General features: G+C 39.9%; 2 protein-coding genes across 4 annotated transcripts in view; both read left to right on the top strand.

The window, feature by feature from the left end:
• Nucleotides 1-16,847, top strand: part of SYNJ2BP (synaptojanin 2 binding protein) — a 68,169-nt gene extending 51,322 nt beyond the window's left edge. The window contains exons 4-5 of one of the 3 annotated variants that reach the window (XR_014809079.1): nucleotides 1,430-1,525; nucleotides 12,031-13,874. Coding sequence is in view for 2 of the 3 variants with exons in the window: in XM_021098201.2 (XP_020953860.1) it covers nucleotides 1,430-1,525; nucleotides 12,031-12,171 (237 nt within the window). In the remaining variant the exon portion in view is untranslated. 3 annotated transcript variants of the gene reach the window in all.
• Nucleotides 12,394-16,943, top strand: part of COX16 (cytochrome c oxidase assembly factor COX16) — a 49,521-nt gene continuing 44,971 nt past the window's right edge. The window contains exon 1 of the mRNA XM_084969631.1: nucleotides 12,394-12,526. The gene's annotated coding sequence lies outside the window, so the exon portion shown is untranslated. The remainder of the gene's footprint in view (nucleotides 12,527-16,943) is intronic.

Here is a 16,943-nt window from a genome sequence, read left to right as displayed (position 1 = left end):
TGGCAGAAGATCATGGGGACAAGGGATTCTAATGGTGCTTTGTTGAAATAACAGGAAGTCTTCAGAGGTGTAAAAGGCTTTGATTGGGATAAAGAGGAAAGTCACAGTAGCATAGGAGGCGTGAAGAAAGCAGAAAGTGTGGTTGGTTTTTTAAGAGTTTGAGGTATTGGAGCCGAAGCATGCCTGATGTTGAAGTCCGGGCCTCATGCTAGCTGGTGGCTAGAATGTTTGGAAAGGTAGACAGTTTCTAAGGCCAAAGTGTTGATAGGTTAATTCAGTAAGGATATTGGCAGGGAATAGAGTCGAGGGGCTGTTGTGAACCTCTTGGAGAAGGAAGACTGGGACAAGGAAGGTGAGAAGGTTGAATGAGCCAATGGCTTGAGCTTCAGCTGAGAAAAGAATAGTTGGTGAGTCAAGGTGGACGAATAATAGCACAGAAGGAGAAGTAAAAGGCAAAGGGCACTTTTGTCTTCCTTCCAGGATGTAGGAACCCTAGCCCTAGCTTCTCCACTTATTATGACTTTGGGCAAATTACCTAGCCTTGCTAACAAGCTTCAGTTTCTTCCTCTGTGAAAACAAGCTGGAAATAGTGTCTACCTCATAGGATTATTGTGAGGATTCAGTTAGATAAGAGAATATATGTAAAGCATATTGCACAGAACCTACCAAATATATTAGATATTCTTGCTGCCATTGCTGCCATTGACATGTATAAAACATACATAGATCTTGCAGAAAGTGGGCTATGCTCTGCCACTGAGTGCAGCATAGAATAGATATCACTTGTGGCCTGTGTCACTCCTGACACTAAGAAGTGTTAACACATCTCTCAGCTTTAAGTGGTAGGACTCACCATCACTGAAACATTTTCTGAAGGCTTGTATCATCACAGAAACAAGGATTTTAGTAAATTTGAAGAATATAGGAATATCCATGGAATCAAGGGAAATTGTTCATAGTAGAACCAGAACAATAGAAGGGGCTAGTAGATTTGACGTACCTCAAACTAAATTGTGAGAGAGCTTCCTAGAGTAATATTTCTAGAGCTGAAGCTGGCAATGCCAGGGATTAGAACTATGAAGGATAGAGCGGTAACCCGAAAGACCTTGTTAGCTTATGGAAGCAGACTAATGCTCGGAGGGAGGCTAATGCTTGTGGAAGACAAACGAAGACAGTAACGGAATCCCAAGTGTCAAGACAAGCAGGAGGAGCTTCAGATGGCCCATGTAACCTCAGGTATAGGAAAGCATATCTTTGAAAATGAAAATAGTAACCCTGAGTTCTAAGTAACTTTACCCATTCTCGTAGCCCTTGGAATTTGCGCTGTAGGAGTTTGTTTTTTAAATCTTTAGTCACATGAAAGTAAGTCTTTGATTTATGAAAGTTCACATTCTGTCTCTCTTACTACTTTTCCCTGCTTTTTTGACAGGTAAATGGCCAGGACCTAAAGAACCTGCTGCACCAGGATGCTGTAGACCTCTTTCGTAATGCAGGCTACACTGTGTCCCTGAGAGTGCAGCACAGGGTAGGTGTCATTTGCAGCCACCAGGCTTTTGTAGTTGGGCATAAATGCTGTGGTATAATCTTTAGTAGTGAAGATTTTTTGTGTAGCTTTTTTGCCTGCACACTCTCACTCTTTTGAAGAGCTTGTCTGGCATAGGCAGGGGTCTTCTGAGACTTCTGCTTATCATTAATGGAAATACGTAACAGTATCTTTGCAAACCAGGTCCTAGCTTCAAGGGAATATACCCTAAAGATAAAGCCTGATGATCAAATTAAAATAAATGGGGGAAATAGTACAACCAGAATCCAATTTTGTTTCTTAGTAGGAAGGGAAACATGTCTGCCCTTGAGCATTCTTATTTATAAAACTCTTAAGTGCAAAGGTGGTAGGTTTTTTATACATGCTTTTCTCTATCACCACCATGAACCCTTTTCTTACCAATTCGAGGACCCTTTTGTCCAAAGCTCTAGCACCCAGAGGGGAACCCCAAGAAAAAGGAAATGGGCTTCAGAATTAGGTCAAGGCAGCACCTATCCCCGCATCCACTCCTTAGTTCTTAGTGTTTTATTATTTGGATGATGAGAGGAGAAGACTGGGTAGACATAATTCCTCCTGGAGCACGAAGGATTTTGGAGTGCATTTACAACATAGGTTCATTGTGACTTTAAAGTTACTCCCTATTAAATTGATGCTGTTTTTGCCTCACTGAGCTCCTGAGTGAGGCTTCAAATGCTGAAGAGTTCAATAGGACATGGTTAAAAAAAAAAAGGTAGAGAGGGCAAACATGAAAGATATCTGAGGAAACAGCTAAGGTTGCAAGCAGAATCTGGGTTTGATGGATTAGAAAACAGGAAGATAGGACACAGTGTTCAGCTGCTTCTGCCTTGGCTCTTTGTTTTTTAGAAGTTTTTTTATTATAGTTGATTCACAGTGTTCTGTCAGTGTCTGCTATATAGCAGACTGACCCAGTTATACATTTATATACATTCTTTTTTTTCATCTTATCCTCCATCAAGTTGCATCACAAGTGACTAGATAAAGTTCCCTGTGCTATTCAACAGGATCTCATTGCTTATCCATTCCAAATGCAATAGTTTGCATCTACTAACCCCAAACTCCCAGTCCATCCCACTTCTTCCCCCTCCCCCTCAGCAGTCACAAGTCTGTTCTCCATGTCCATGAGTTCATTTCTGCCATATATTAGATTCTAGATATAAGTGATATCATGTGGAATTTGTCTTTCTTTTTCTTACTTCACTTAATATGAGGGTCTTTGGTTCCATCCATGTTGTTGCAAATGGCATTATTTTGTTCTTTCTTGTGGCTGAATAATAGTCCATTGTGTATATACCACATCTTCTTAATCTGTTCATATGTTGATGGACATTTAGGTTGTTTTCATGTCTTGGCTGTTGTGTATAGTGCTGCAATGAACATATGGATGTATGCATCTTTTTCAATGAAAGTTTTGTCTGGATATATGCCCAGGAGCAGGATTGCTGGGACATATGGTAGTTCTGTATTTAGTTTTCTGAGGTACCTCCATACTGTTCTCCATAGTGGTTGTGCCAGTTTACATTCCCACCAACTGTGAAAGAGGGTTCCCTTTTCTCCAGACTCTCTCCAGCATTTGTTATTTGTTGACTTATTAATAACGGCCATTCTGACCAATGTGGGATGGTACCTCATAGTAGTTTTGATTTGCATTTCTCTAATAATCAGTGATGTTGAGCATTTTTTCTTGTGCCTGTTGGCCATTCATATGTCTTCTTTGGAGAAATGTCTCTTCAGGTCTTCTGCCCACTTCTCAATTGGGTTGTTGGGTTTTTTTGGGTGTTTGAGTTTATGAGTTGTTTGTATATTTTGGAGATTAAGCCCTTGTCAGTTTCATCATTTGAAGCTATTTTTTCCTTTCCGTAGGTTGCCTTTTTTTTTCTTTTTTTTAATGGTTTCCTTTGCTATGTAAAAGCTTATAAGCTTGATTAGGTCCATTGGTTTATTTTTGTTTTAACTATTGCTTTCAGAAACTGACCTAAAAAAACATTCGTTCGGTTGATTTCAGAGAATGTCTGTGTTCTCTTCTATGAGTTTTATGGTGTCCTGTCTTATGTTTAAGTCTTTAAGCCATTTTGAGTTATTTTTGTTCATGGTGTGAAAGTGTGTTCTAGTTTCGTTGATTTACATGCAGCTGTCCAGTTCTCCCAGCACTACTTGCTGAAAAGACTGTTTCTCATTTTATATTTTTCCCTCCTTTGCTGAAGACTAATTGACCATAGGTGTCTGGGTTTATTTCTGGGTTCTCTATTCTATTCCATTGGTCTGTATGTCTGTTTTGGTACCAGTACCAAACTGTCTCGCCTACTGTAGCTTTGTAATATTGTCTAAAGTCTGGGAGAGTTATGCTGCCTGCTTCTTTTTTGTTGTTCATGATTGCTTTGGCACTTCTGGGTCTTTTATGGTTATAAAGTTATGGATTGTTTGTTCTTGTTCTGTGAAAAATGTCATGGATAATTTGATAGTGGTCACATTGAGTCTGTAAATTGCTTTGGGTAGTATGGCCATTTTAAAATAAATAATTCTTCCAGTCTAGAAGCATGGAATGCCTTTCCTTTTCTTTGAATGCTCTTTAATGTCCTTGATTAATATTTTATACTTCTCAGCATATAAGTCCTTTCACCTCCTTGAGCAGGTTTATTCCTAAGAATTTAATTTTGGGGGGGGTGCAGTTTTTAAAAGATATTACATTTTTATATTCCTTTTCTATTATTTCATTGTTAGTATACAGAAATGCCACTGATTTCTGAATGTTAATCTTATATTCTGCTACTTTGTTGAATTTGTTGATCAGTTCCAGTAGTTTTTGAGCGGAGTTTTCTATATATGGTATCATGTCATCTGCATAGAGTTACAGTTTTACCTCTTCCCTTCCAATGTGGATACCTTTTATTTCTTTTGTTTGTCTGATTGCTGTGGCTAGGACTTCCAATACTATGTTGAATTAAAGTGGTAAGAGTGAGTATACTTGTCTTGTTTCAGATATTAGCAGGAAGGCTCTCAGCTTTTCTCCGTTGAGTATTATATTGGCTGTGTGTTTGTTGTAAATGGCTTTTATTATGTGGAGCTGTATTCCACTTTGGTGAGAATTTTGATCATGAATGTATGTTGGATTTTATCAAATAGTTTTTCTGCATCTATTGATCATATGGTTAATGTGGTGTGTGACAATCGATTTGTGTATGTTGAACCATCCTTGTGGACCTGGGATGAATCTCACTTGGTCATGATGTATGACCTTTTTTATATGTTGTTAGATTCAGTTGGCTAAAATTTTGTTGAGAATTTTTGTGTCTATATTCATCAAGGTATTAGCCTATAATTTTCTTTTTTGGTAGTATCTTTGTCTTGTTTTGGTATTAGGGTGGTAGTGGCTTTATAGAATGTCTTTGGGAGTGTTCCTTCTTCTTCAGCCTTTTGGAAAAGTTAAAGAAGGTTGGGTATAAGTTCTTCTTTGTATTTTTGGTATAATTCACCCAGGAAGCCATCTGGTCCTGGACTTTGTTTGAGGAGTGTTTTTATTACATATTGAATTTCATTTCTAGTTATCAGTCTATTCGTTTGGTCTATTTCTCCTTGATTCAGTTTTGGCGGGCTGTACGTCTCTAGAAAGTTGTCTCTTTCTTCTAGGTTGTCAAATTTGTTGGTATATAATTAATTGTTCATAGTATTCTCTTACGAATTTTTGTATTTCTGCAGTATCCATTAAGATTTCTCCTTTTTCATTTCTTCTTTTGAGTTCTTTCTCTTCTCTTAGCGAGTCTGGCCAGAGGTTCATCAATTTTGTTTACCCTTTCAAAGAAACAGCTCTTGGTTTTATTGATTTTTTTCTATTGTTTTTTGAATCTATTTTATTGATTTTCTCTCTGATCTTTATGATTTCCTTCCTCTGCTGAGTTTAGGTTTTGTTTGTTCTTCTATGTCTAACTCATTTTGGTGGGTAGTTCCATTGTCGATTTGAGATTTTTCTTCTTGAGGAAGGCCTGTTTTGTTATGAACTTCCCTCTAAGCATTGCTTTTGCAGCATCCCATAGATTTTTGAATGGTTTTGTTTTCATTATCATTTGTCTTGAGGTGTTTTTGAATTTCCATTTTGATTTCCTCGTTGACCCACTGGTTTTTTAGTAGCATGTTGTTTAGTCTTCATGTAGTCAGTTTTTTCTCATTTCTTTTCCTGTGGTTAATTTCTAGTTTCATGCCATTGCAATCAGAAGAGATACCTGAAATAATTTCTATACTCTTAAATTTGTTGAGATTAGATGTGGTGTTTTGTTTTTGTTTTTGTTTCTTGCTTTTTAGGGCCCCACTAGTGGCATATGGAGGTTCCCAGGCTAGGGGTAAAATCGGAGCTATAGCTGCCAGCCTACAGCACAGTTCCAGCAATGCAGGATCTGAGCTGTGTCTGCAGCCTACACCACAGCTCAAGGCAACACCAGATCCTTAACCCACTGAATGAGGCCAGGGATCGAACCTGCAACCTCATGGTTCCTAGTTGCACTCATTTCCCCTGCACCACTATGGGAACTCCTTTTGACATTAGTTTTGTGCTTCAGTATGTGGTCAGTCCTTGAGAATGTTCTATGTGCACTTGAAAAGAATGTATATTCTGATATTTTTGAATGTAATATCCCGAAAAATGTCAATTAAATCTACCTTTTCTATTGCGTCATTTAGGATCTCTGTTGCCTTATTAATTTTCTGTCTAGAGGATTTGTCCATTGATATAAGTCGGGTGTTCAATTATTGTTGTGTTCCCATCAGTTTCTGTTATTGTGTTCCCATCAGTTTCTCTTTTTATGTCTGTTCTATTTGTTGTATGTATTTGGGTGCTCCTATATTAGGGTCATATATATTGATGAGTGTACTATCCTCTTGTTGAATTAATTCTTTTATCATTAAATAGTGTCCTTCTGTCTTTTCTTGATGGCTTTTGCTTTAAAGTCTATTTTGTCTGATGTAACTATTACACCTCCTGTTCTCCTATCTTTTCCATTGGCAGGTAATATCTTTTTCCGTCCCCTCACTTTCAATTTATTTGTGTCCTTTGCCCTATGTAGGCAGCATATTGTAGGGTCTTTTTTAATCCAGTCTGGCAGTATGTGTCTTTTTTTTTTTTTTTTTTTTTTTGGTCTTTAGGGCTGTACCCTCAGCATATGGAGGTTCTCAGGCTAGGGATCCATTCGGAGTTCTAGCTGCTGGGCTACACCACAGCCACAGCAACACAGGATCGAGTCACATCTGCAACCTATACCACATCTCATGGCAACACTGGATCCTTAACCCACTGAACAAGTCCAGGGATCGAACGTGCATTCTCATGGATGCCAGTTAGATTTGTTAACCACTGAGCCATGTCGGGAACTCCATGCCAGTCTATATCTTTTGATTGGAGCATTCAGTCCACTGACAATATTTGTCCCTTTGCTGTTCCTTGTGTTTATCGTCACTTTTACAGTAGGTTTTTGGGTTTTTTTTTTCCTTTTAGGTCTGTATACTGGCTTATTTAAGTGATTACTTTCCAATCATGATTTCCCCCATCCTATTTCTTTGTACTTCTTACCTATTTAGAGGAGACCTTTCAGTATTTAGTTTTGCTATACTCTTTTAGTTTTAGTTTGTTGGAAAAATTCTTTATTTCTCCTTCTATTTTAAATGATATTCTTGCTGGGTAGAATATCCTAGGCTGCAAATTTTTCCCTTTTAGAACATTGAATATATCTTACCACTTTCTTCTGGCCCATAGTGTTTCTGTAGAGAAATCAGCTGATAGTGTTATGAGGGTTCCCTTATAATTAACTCTTTGTTTTTCTCTTGCTGCCTTTAGAATCCTCTCCTTATCTTTAACTTTTGCCATTTTTATTATTTATACGTCTTGGTGTGGGCCTGTTTGGTTTCAGTTTGTTTGGGACCTTGTGTGGCTTCCTGTATCTTAATATATTTCCTTTAGATTTAGAAAGTTTTCAGTCATAATATCTTCAAATATATTTTCAATACCTTTTTCTTTTGCTTCACCTCCTGGAATCCCTTTATGCATAGACTGGCCCACTTTATATTATCCAATAGATCTCTCATATTGCTTTCATGTTTTTTCATTTGGTTTCTGTCTGCTGTCCTGATTTGGGTGATTTCCATTAGTCTATCTTCCAAGTCACTAATTTGTCCCTCTGCTTTATTCATTCTGCTCTTCAGTGCCTTTAACTCAGGTTGCATCTCTGCACATAAATTTTTCAATTTATCTTGGCTCCTCCTTATATTTTCTAGTTCCTTTCTAAAGTAATCTGCATAACTGTTCATATCTGCTCTTAATTCCCTCATATTCACCCTTAATTCCTTCAGTATTTTCACTATCTCCTCTTTGAACTCTGTGTCTCTTAGATTACAGAAGTCTGTTTTATTATTTGCTTCTTCAAGTGGATTTTCTAGTTCTTTTAACTGGGAATGGTTCTTCATTTTTCTTGAATTTTTCTTAATCTGTGACAAATCTTAAGAAAAGGTATTTTTCTTAAGCTGTTTTAGGGAAAACAGCTACTGTAGTTTTGGAGGCCTAATTATATGTGAGAGCGACCCTGGGTATTTTATGAGGGCTTTCTATAGATACAGATGTAGATATAGATATAGATTTGGGGGGGGTGGCATGAGGGCTGCTTTGGTGTCTCTTTCCTCAGTTTGTGCAGGTTGTTATCCCCTTGATAGGGTGCTCCGTGTACTTCAAGGGAGATGGAGGCAGTGGGCAAGGATAGTCGCCAGTGCCTGGTTGCTGGACCCTTGACAGCAGCAAGGACCCACAGGAAGGTGGTGCAGGCTGCTCCTAGTTTCAGGGCCTTGGGAAGTGGCAGTGAGCTTCAGACAGGTGCCTAGAGTATTTGGCAGTGGCAACAGTAGGGTGTATGTGTTCCCAGGAGAGTGAGAGCAACAACGGGTGGTGCTTGGTTGCAGTCCCCTCCTGTGTGCTGACCTCTGAGATGATTGGGGCTGCAGGTGGTGCCTCTTCATGGACTCCTAGTGATGGCAGGCCACACCTACCTCTGGAGTCAGAGATACCTGCAGTGGTTTGCCCACGCCACCTATAGTCCATGCAAGAAGTGCCCCCATACACTTAGTCTATGCAGGAGGGGCCACTGACCATAGCCCATGTGAGATGCAGCTTGCTGCCCATAGCCCCGCCTTCTAGGAGTCTACCCGTGTGCAGAGAAAGATATTTCTTTGGCGGTTCGCCCCTTCCCCACCTTGCCCTCTCCAACAACCGTGGCTTGCTTCTCCTAAGAGCACAGACCTCCTCCCATGTTCCCTTGGCTGTGACACTCCACTCCCCCAGACCTCGGTGCACCACTCCCTAGCTCCACACCACCAACCCCAGTCCTCTCCCAGAACTGACCTCTGGAGCCTGAGTCTCACTGCCCAGCTCGCACCCAAGGGTCTAGGGCTGTGGTTTCTGGGGGAGGTGGTACCAAGGGTCTTTAAGACCCCTCTTTGCTTTGTCCTCCTCTGTCCAGCTGCTGTGCTTTTCTCTGAAGCTTTGAGGTCACTCTGTTTCAGCTGATTGCCCCATAAGTTAGGAGACTTCCCAGGGTGTGGGTTCCTTTCCTCTTTCACAGCTCCCTCTCAGGAGCGCTGGTCCCATCCTGATTCCTTTGTCTCTCTCTCTCTCTCTTTTTTTCCCCCATTTTCCTCTACCCAGTTATATGGAGGGTTTCTTGTCCTTTTTGGAGGTTTACGGTCTCCTGCGTTCAGTAGGTGTTCTGTGTGAATCATTCTACATGTAGATGGTGTTTTTTGGTGCATTTGTGGGCAAGGTGAGCACCACATCTTACTCCTCTGCCATCTTGATCCCACTCCCTTCTTTGTTTCTAAAGCAGGGAAGAATTTATGCAATAGATAAACGCAAGCAGATATAAGCAGACACTTTAGATATGATTAGAGATCTTTTTGAAGGCATGTGGGAAATGATGTCCAAAGTTGATTTTTGTTTTTTTAGGAAACATCCATAAATAACTTCAAAGCTGTGTCACTATTCTTCTGGTCAAGGACTTGGTCCAGCCCAAAAAACTGTCTTTATTGAGCATGTTCTCTCAGGACATCTCATCAGCAAATGAATGATGTAGAGATCAGACAGGGGATAGAAAAGGTAGTTTGTTCAGTCTTGTCTTTCACATTGAGGAGTCAGAGTTTTGTGGATTGTAATGAGGATAATACATCCAACGAAAACACACTGGCACCACAGTTGGTGCAAGCTGGCTCTTTAAAGTTAGCATTAATCTAATTCAAAAAGATACATGTACCGTGATGTTCATAACAGCACTGTTTACAGTTGCCAAGACATGGAAATAACCTAAGTGTCCACCAACAGATGAATAAAGAAGATGTGGTGTATAGATATATAAAGAAATATCAGCCATAAAAACACTGAAATATTGCCATTTGCAGCAACATGGAAGGACCTGAAGATTATCACATTAAAGGAAGTAAGACAGAGAAAGACAAGTATCATATGATATCACTTATGTGTGGAGTCTAAAAAAAAATTGAAACAAATGAATTGATTTGCAGAACAGAAGCAGACTTGCAGACTTTGAAAAACCTGTGGTTACCAAAGGGACATGTTGGGGGTGGGGGGAGGGATGGACTGGGGATTTGGGATTGGCATATGCACGTTGAGCTCTTTGGAACGATAGGCCAACAGAGACCTGCTGCATGGCACAGGGAACTCTACCCAATATTCTGTGATTATCGATGTCAGAATAGAGTCCAAGAGAGAATGGATATGTGTATATGTATGAGTGGGTCACTTTGTTCTACAGTGGAAATTGTCACAACCTTGTAACTATACTTCAATACAACTTTAAAAAGAGATTAAAAAATGTTAAATTAAGCAAATGAACTTATTTACAAAACAGACATAAATTCACAGACATAGAAAACAAATTTATAGTTTCCAAAGAGGGGACCAGGGGTGGGGATAAATTAGGAGTTTGGGATGAACATATATACACTTCTATATATAAGCGATAAACAACAAGAGCCTACTCTATAGCACAGGAAACTATATATTCAATATCTCGTAGTAACCTATAATGGGAAAGAATCTGAAAAAGAAAATATATAACTGAATCACTTTGCTGTACACCTGAAACCAACACAACATTATAAATGAACCATACTTCAATTTTCCAAAAGGTTGAAAAAAATTAATGTTGGAGTTCCTGCTGAGGTGCAGTGGGTTAATGATCTGCTTGTCTCTCTGGAGGCACCATTCTGATCCCCAGCCTGGGGCAGTGGGTTAAGGACCTGGCATTGCTGGAGCTGTGGCATAAATCACAGCTCCAGCTCAGATTTGATCCCTGGCCTGGGAGCTTCTTTATGCCACAGGGGCAGCCAAAAAAGGAAAAGAAAAAGAAGAGGAAAAGTTAATGTTAAGAAAGGCCACCTTTTAAAAAAATTGACTGAAATGAAAAAAGATCACCAACCTCAAAAGGGAATGCTTTAGGCAATGGAAAATTATAATCACTGTGATATGATTTATTCTTACTTATTTATCTTAGACTCTTTTACCTCCATTCCATATAGATTTCATCCTTATCTTTGCCTAGTATTATAAAATAGGGAATGGAGAGTTTCCATTGTGGCATAGCAGGAATGGAATCCCACTAGGAACCGTGAGGTTGCCAGTTCGATCCCTGGCCTTGCTCAGTGGGTTAAGGATCCAGCATTGCCATGAGCTGTGGTGTAGGTCGCAGATGCAGCTCGGATCTGGCGTTGCTGTGGCTCTAGCATAGGCCGGCAACAACAGTTCTGATTAGACCCCTCCCTACCTAGGAACCTCCATATGCCACGGGTGTGGCCCTATAAAGACAAAAGACAAAAAACAAAACAAAACAAAACAAAAAACAAAATAGGGAATGAAGGACAGGACCTTATCTTAGGAGGGAGTGGGTACCTTTTGGAAATTGGAAAGTATTCCTAAATAATGACATTGCACCTGTGTCAACATTGCTCAGCTCTGCTCTTCTTGCACTCTTACGACTGGCAATCTTTTTCAGTAAGCATTTCTAGAAAGGCAGATACCTCCTGCCACTGCCCAGTAACTTCCACAGGTTCCCTGTAGGACCAATAGGCTTTGTCTCATATCTTCATTTTCATCTCATATCTCCATAGCACGATATACATGGAGCTTGGTAGAAACAGTACAGAAATGAAAAGAGGTTATCCGACTTACCCTCAGGGGCCTCTTTCAGTCAGTAGCACAGCAAGGTTAAATGCCTCCCCATCAGACTTATTTTATTTCCAAAGAATTGGTGACATTGATGTATCAACTCAGGACAAACAGAGAGGACTCCTTCTGCTCAGTAGTACTTGGGCTTTATAGCTTCGGGTGGTATAAAGGCTACAGACCCAGGTAATGTGTCAGCCTGGACATTTCAGATGTGATAAACACACATTGGTCACTAGTGTTAACAGTTTTCTCTCCCTTCCAGTCACAGGTGCAGAATGGGCCTGTGGGACATCAAGGTGATGGGGAACCAAGTGGTATTCCCATAACTGTGGTGCTGGTGCCAGTGTTTGCCCTCATCATGGTAGCAGCCTGGGCCTTCATGAGATACCGCCATCAACCTTGAAAAGCTCGCTTTCTTCCAGTGCTCCCAAAGAAGAACACACATCCCTTTCTCTGACCTTCCTCCCCTGCCGTTCTCCCATAACTTTCCCTTCCCCACATGGCCAACTCATGATTTAAAGAGACTGTTACCCAACCAGAACCTTGCTGTTTGAAATCTTTGGTGGGAGAGTAAAGGCATTGTTTGAAGGAAAACTGAAGAAAGGACTTGCTTGGAACAAATGAAGAGTTATTTATGTTAGTAGGACCGCCAGAAGTTCAGCTATAACCCAAAGAGGAAAAGGCCCAGTCTTCTCATCACCATGGGTGATTCTTTCTTTTCTTAGCTGGCATGTGTCAAAGGCCAGCCATAAGAGAAAGTAAGGATTTTTCTTTTCAATAATCTTCCTTGGGAAGTTTCTGTGGCCTTTATTTAATTTCTAAGTACCTACTTGGGTGCCTACTTTGTATCAAATGAAGGCAAATGAGAAGAGCATTTCTATTTTTTTTTCAAAAGCAAATATATATAAATACATATGCATATATGATCATATAATAGTAATGCCTTATGGAGAATTAAAGAGGTGGAAAGCAGCTCTGGTCCCTGGGCTTCCAACGTGGGTTAAAAGATAATCTTAATTGAAGAATTCAATACGTAAAGGGAGTGAGAGAACAAGCCTTAAAAGAGACTGCCCAATCTGGATCATTTAAAGAAAGCAAACAGAAGCAACTAATTAAAACTCTTGGAATGATATTTCTTCTCCTAATGATAATTTTGGTGAAGTTGAGGTAAAATGCCATAATCCAGCTTTGCACAAGTCAATCTGTTTAAAAAACTTGGGAGATGTAAAGATAAATCTTACTAGTCTCTAGGCTACCCTAGTGGCTGTTTTGGTACCTCACAGTCTGTTAAAGGATCAGCTGGAATGATTGTGGTGAGAGCTATGGCCAAACCAACCCAGTGAAAGAACTCTAAGAAGAAACAGAATAGTGTCTCCAAGATGGCACCTCAGGCTATCTATCAGTCTTTCCTTTTTCTGTTAACAGGTAAAATCTAAGAGAAGGGACTGCTGCTCCCCAGCGGGATGGGTATGAAATCAGCGCTGCTTCCATTCAATTAAGTTACAAGCGTTTGGATTGCTAATTTTTTTGGAAAGGCACTAAACACTGGTTGTGGCTTTTAATGAAGAAACCATTTTACAGGGAAAGGGACGGAGCTTTGTTTGTTTTAGGGGTAGGGAAGTTTGGTGGCTGTTTGATGGGAAAAGGTTATGGATGAATGGATGTTAGAGAATATCAAGAATGTTAATGAGGTGGGAACCCTCCTGCTCATGGGGTTCTGAAGGTTGGTTTTAAAGCACTAAGGAAAGCTGAACCAAGGCTAGTTTTCTGGCTTTAAGAAAATCATTTCCAGGAGTTCCCGTTGTGGCCTAGCGGTTAACAAATCCGACTAGGAACCATGAGGTTGCGGGTTCGATCCCTGGCCCCGCTCAGTGCGTTGACGATCTGGCGTTGCCATGAGCTGTGGTGTAGGTTGCAGACATGGCTCGGATCCCGCATTGCTGTGGCTCTGGTGTAGGCCGGTGGCTACAGCTCCGATTAGACCCCTAGCCTGGGAATCTTCGTATGCCACAGGAGCAGCCCTAGAAAAGGCAAAAAGACAAAAAGACAAAAAAAAAAAAAAAAAAAAAAAAAAAAAAAAAAAAAGAAAAAGAAAAAGAAAGAAAATCATTTCCATCCTCTAAATACACTGATCAGACTATAGGCTTTGTATAATCTTGGTATCGAGAGTTTGAAGACTTTCCCTCAGGCAGTCAGTTGTGTGCAATTTTTAGCATGGTAAGAATTTTACACATGTTGATTGGACCTCAGCTTTGTTAAGACTTAATACAAAGAAGCAAAATACATAGCCTCCATCTCAAAGAGGGTTGTGTTTGTTTGTTTTGTTTTGTTTTATGGTTCCAGTTGGGAAGAGAACCCTTATACATCTAAAATAAGATAATATAGGATTACCTGCACAGGCAGGGCAATGTAAGTTGGTGTGAAATTTATATTGCACATGGCAGAATGGAGCAGTTACTAAGAATGGAGGCACTTGAGAAAGTTCCACAGAGGAAGGGAACGAGTTAAGGACCCTTGAGGAGCTCACCATCTAATTAACAGCATCCACGTATAGATGAGAAGTTAAGATAATATCATCAGGTTAAGTAATAGTTGAGAACAATAATGAAAAGAAACGGTACTATTCAGAATATGATGCAGTGACAAAAACAAAAGACGTGCAGGCACATTTTTAAGAATTCAGAAAAGGAAAGCTGTCATATGGTGGCATCAGGCCATAGTGGAAAGGGAAGTCTTTAAAAAATAAAAACCCCAGTAAGGGCTTGCCTCTGGGTCCCCTATTGGTATAAGAAGAAATTTGCTTTAAACACTCATATTAGGATTTCTGCCTTCAGACCCTCTATTGGTTCAATACCTCTGAGACTCACTTAGATAACTGCCTTCATAGAGTCCACAAAGAAACCCTGACAGTGTTCCAGTTCTCACCTCAACCAGCCCACTGTGGAGGCCCAACCTCTAGTGCCCTCCCTGTATCTGAAGGAATGTCCATCAGCGTCTATAATGGGCCTGCTTCTCTTCCCCTCAGGGTTTCAGCATTAACTCCTGAGAGGGCCTTGACACACACAAAATGAAGCACATGGCAGGCAGGAAGGAAAGCTCTTTGGTTTTTTGTTTGTTGTTAGATGTAAATAAAAACACCCATGCCAGCTCATCGTTGGTAGATGGGTTTTTTTGCTTTGGTTGATAATTGGGATTCCGATGAACTTTAGTAAATTTAGGTTTTTTCCTCTGGAATTAAAGCATTTGAAGGTCAGTATATTCATGGTTTAGACATTTTGCTACTGCAATTATATTCTTATTTCTGATTCTCTGGAGAGCTAAATTACTGTCATAGATGGAGTATTGGTGTCCATTGTAGGTCGTCAAAAGAATTCATGCTCTTTATACTTTGAATCTAATATTTCTGGCACTTTATCAATTGTATCTAAAATTCCTCCCACCTAAATTACTATGTTCAAAGTTTTAAAACATGAATGAAAATATTTGTATGACCATATACTTGAAAGACTTCTCAGTATTTATCATCCAGTATCATTTCTAGTAAGACTAATTGTTTGCTTCAGTTATCTCTGTTTTCTTTTCCTGCCAAGTGTTAAGCAGTGCTGTTGATGTAACTTAATCACACCATCTAGCCATGTGTAATGGAAAAAGGAAATTAATACATGTGACTGCATTCTTAGCCATGGACTGAACTAAACCTTGGTTGGTAACACTGTGTTCATGCCTGAGGTCTAAGTATTGTTAAAAAGACACTAAGGAAAAGAGAATAAATTGCATTCTTAGCCATGGACTGAACTAAACCTTGGTTGGTAACACTGTGTTCATGTCTGAGGTCTAAGTATTGTTAAGAAGACACTAAGGAAAAGAGAATAAATTGCTTTCCTAAGATTACATAGGTGGTAATAATAGAATCAGGATTTAAACTCAGGAGTTCAGGTGCCACCACCTATAATAGTTTCTCATTGGCTGTGGTTCTCAAAGTGAGGTCACTGGACAAAGTGAGGTTACCTGGGAACTTGTTAGCAAAGCAAACTCTTGGGCTTCAGCCTCGACTTACTGAATCAGAAATTGTGTAAGGCACCCAGCAATCTGTTTTAATAATCCCTCCAGGTGACAGATACTAACGTTTGAGAATCACTGCTCGATGCCAATAGTCACCTTTCTCTCAGGTTAGAATCACTGGAGGAACTTATAAAAATCCTGATGCCCAGGCTGCACCGAGACCAATTAATAGAATCTCTGGGTGTGGGACTCGGCAGCGGTACCACAGAGTTCACCGGGTGATTCCAGTGTGCAATGTCAGACAAAAATGCTCTCTGCCATTTACACCGAGGCATGCTTCAAATGATTAAACCACCTATAGGCATCACTCCAGCCAAAAATGAGAATTTCACTTGGGCCTTTTCAGAGCCTCACCTCTCATTAGCTTCTACCTCACGTAGAGATGTGGAATAAGAAGTAGCATTCTTTGGCTTCTGATTTGCTAAGGACTGACCAACTTCCAGCAAAACGTATTAGTGGAGCATGTCAGTTTGTACATCTATTGAATGAAAACCAACTTTAGAGCATTGGAGCTAAAAGCTTCTGAGTTGGATCTATCTTAGAGATGAGAAAAATCAAGGTTCAGGAGACGTAAACTCACTTAACCCAGATCAAAGACATTGTCGCAGAGGTAGGTGCCCTTTCTGTTTCTCATATATGTCTTGAATGTATCCACTACATGAACATAGACAAAACTATCCTTTTTATCTCAGTCCGCTTCCAGGATCTTCTCTCTTTGGGCCTTAAATAAAGACCAGAAGAACTGATTGACAGCTGAAGGGTATTGCAAGTATCATGCAAAACTGAGAGATTACACAGAATAATCTGAGGAAGACCTAGTATTCAGTCAGATGAGTTCTCATGAAGACAAATTCCAGTAGTTCGAATGGAGAGAAGTATGTTTTTTTTTTTTTGACGTTGGACATTGTTTTTGTTGTGTAAATAAGCAATTTATAAAAATGAAACAACCTCAGGTTCTCATAAGGGGAAATAGAGTTCATGTAATTTCATGTGAAGCCAATAAAGCTTTTATTCAAATCTGTTTTAGTGGCAATTGGTCTCTAGATGGATGAGAGTTTTTCCCTCCCCTCAACAAATGAGTGCCTTCTGTGTGCTAGGTGCCGAACATGCAAA

The sequence above is a fragment of the Sus scrofa genome, chromosome 7 (assembly GCF_054392235.1).
Source record: "Sus scrofa isolate SSC_HxYL_T2T_F1_AM1 chromosome 7, Sscrofa_HxYL_maternal_Yorkshire_Landrace_v2.0, whole genome shotgun sequence".
Classification (NCBI taxonomy): domain Eukaryota; kingdom Metazoa; phylum Chordata; class Mammalia; order Artiodactyla; family Suidae; genus Sus; species Sus scrofa.
Note: the sequence above shows the minus strand (reverse complement) of the source record. Positions and strands in the feature narration are given on the sequence as shown.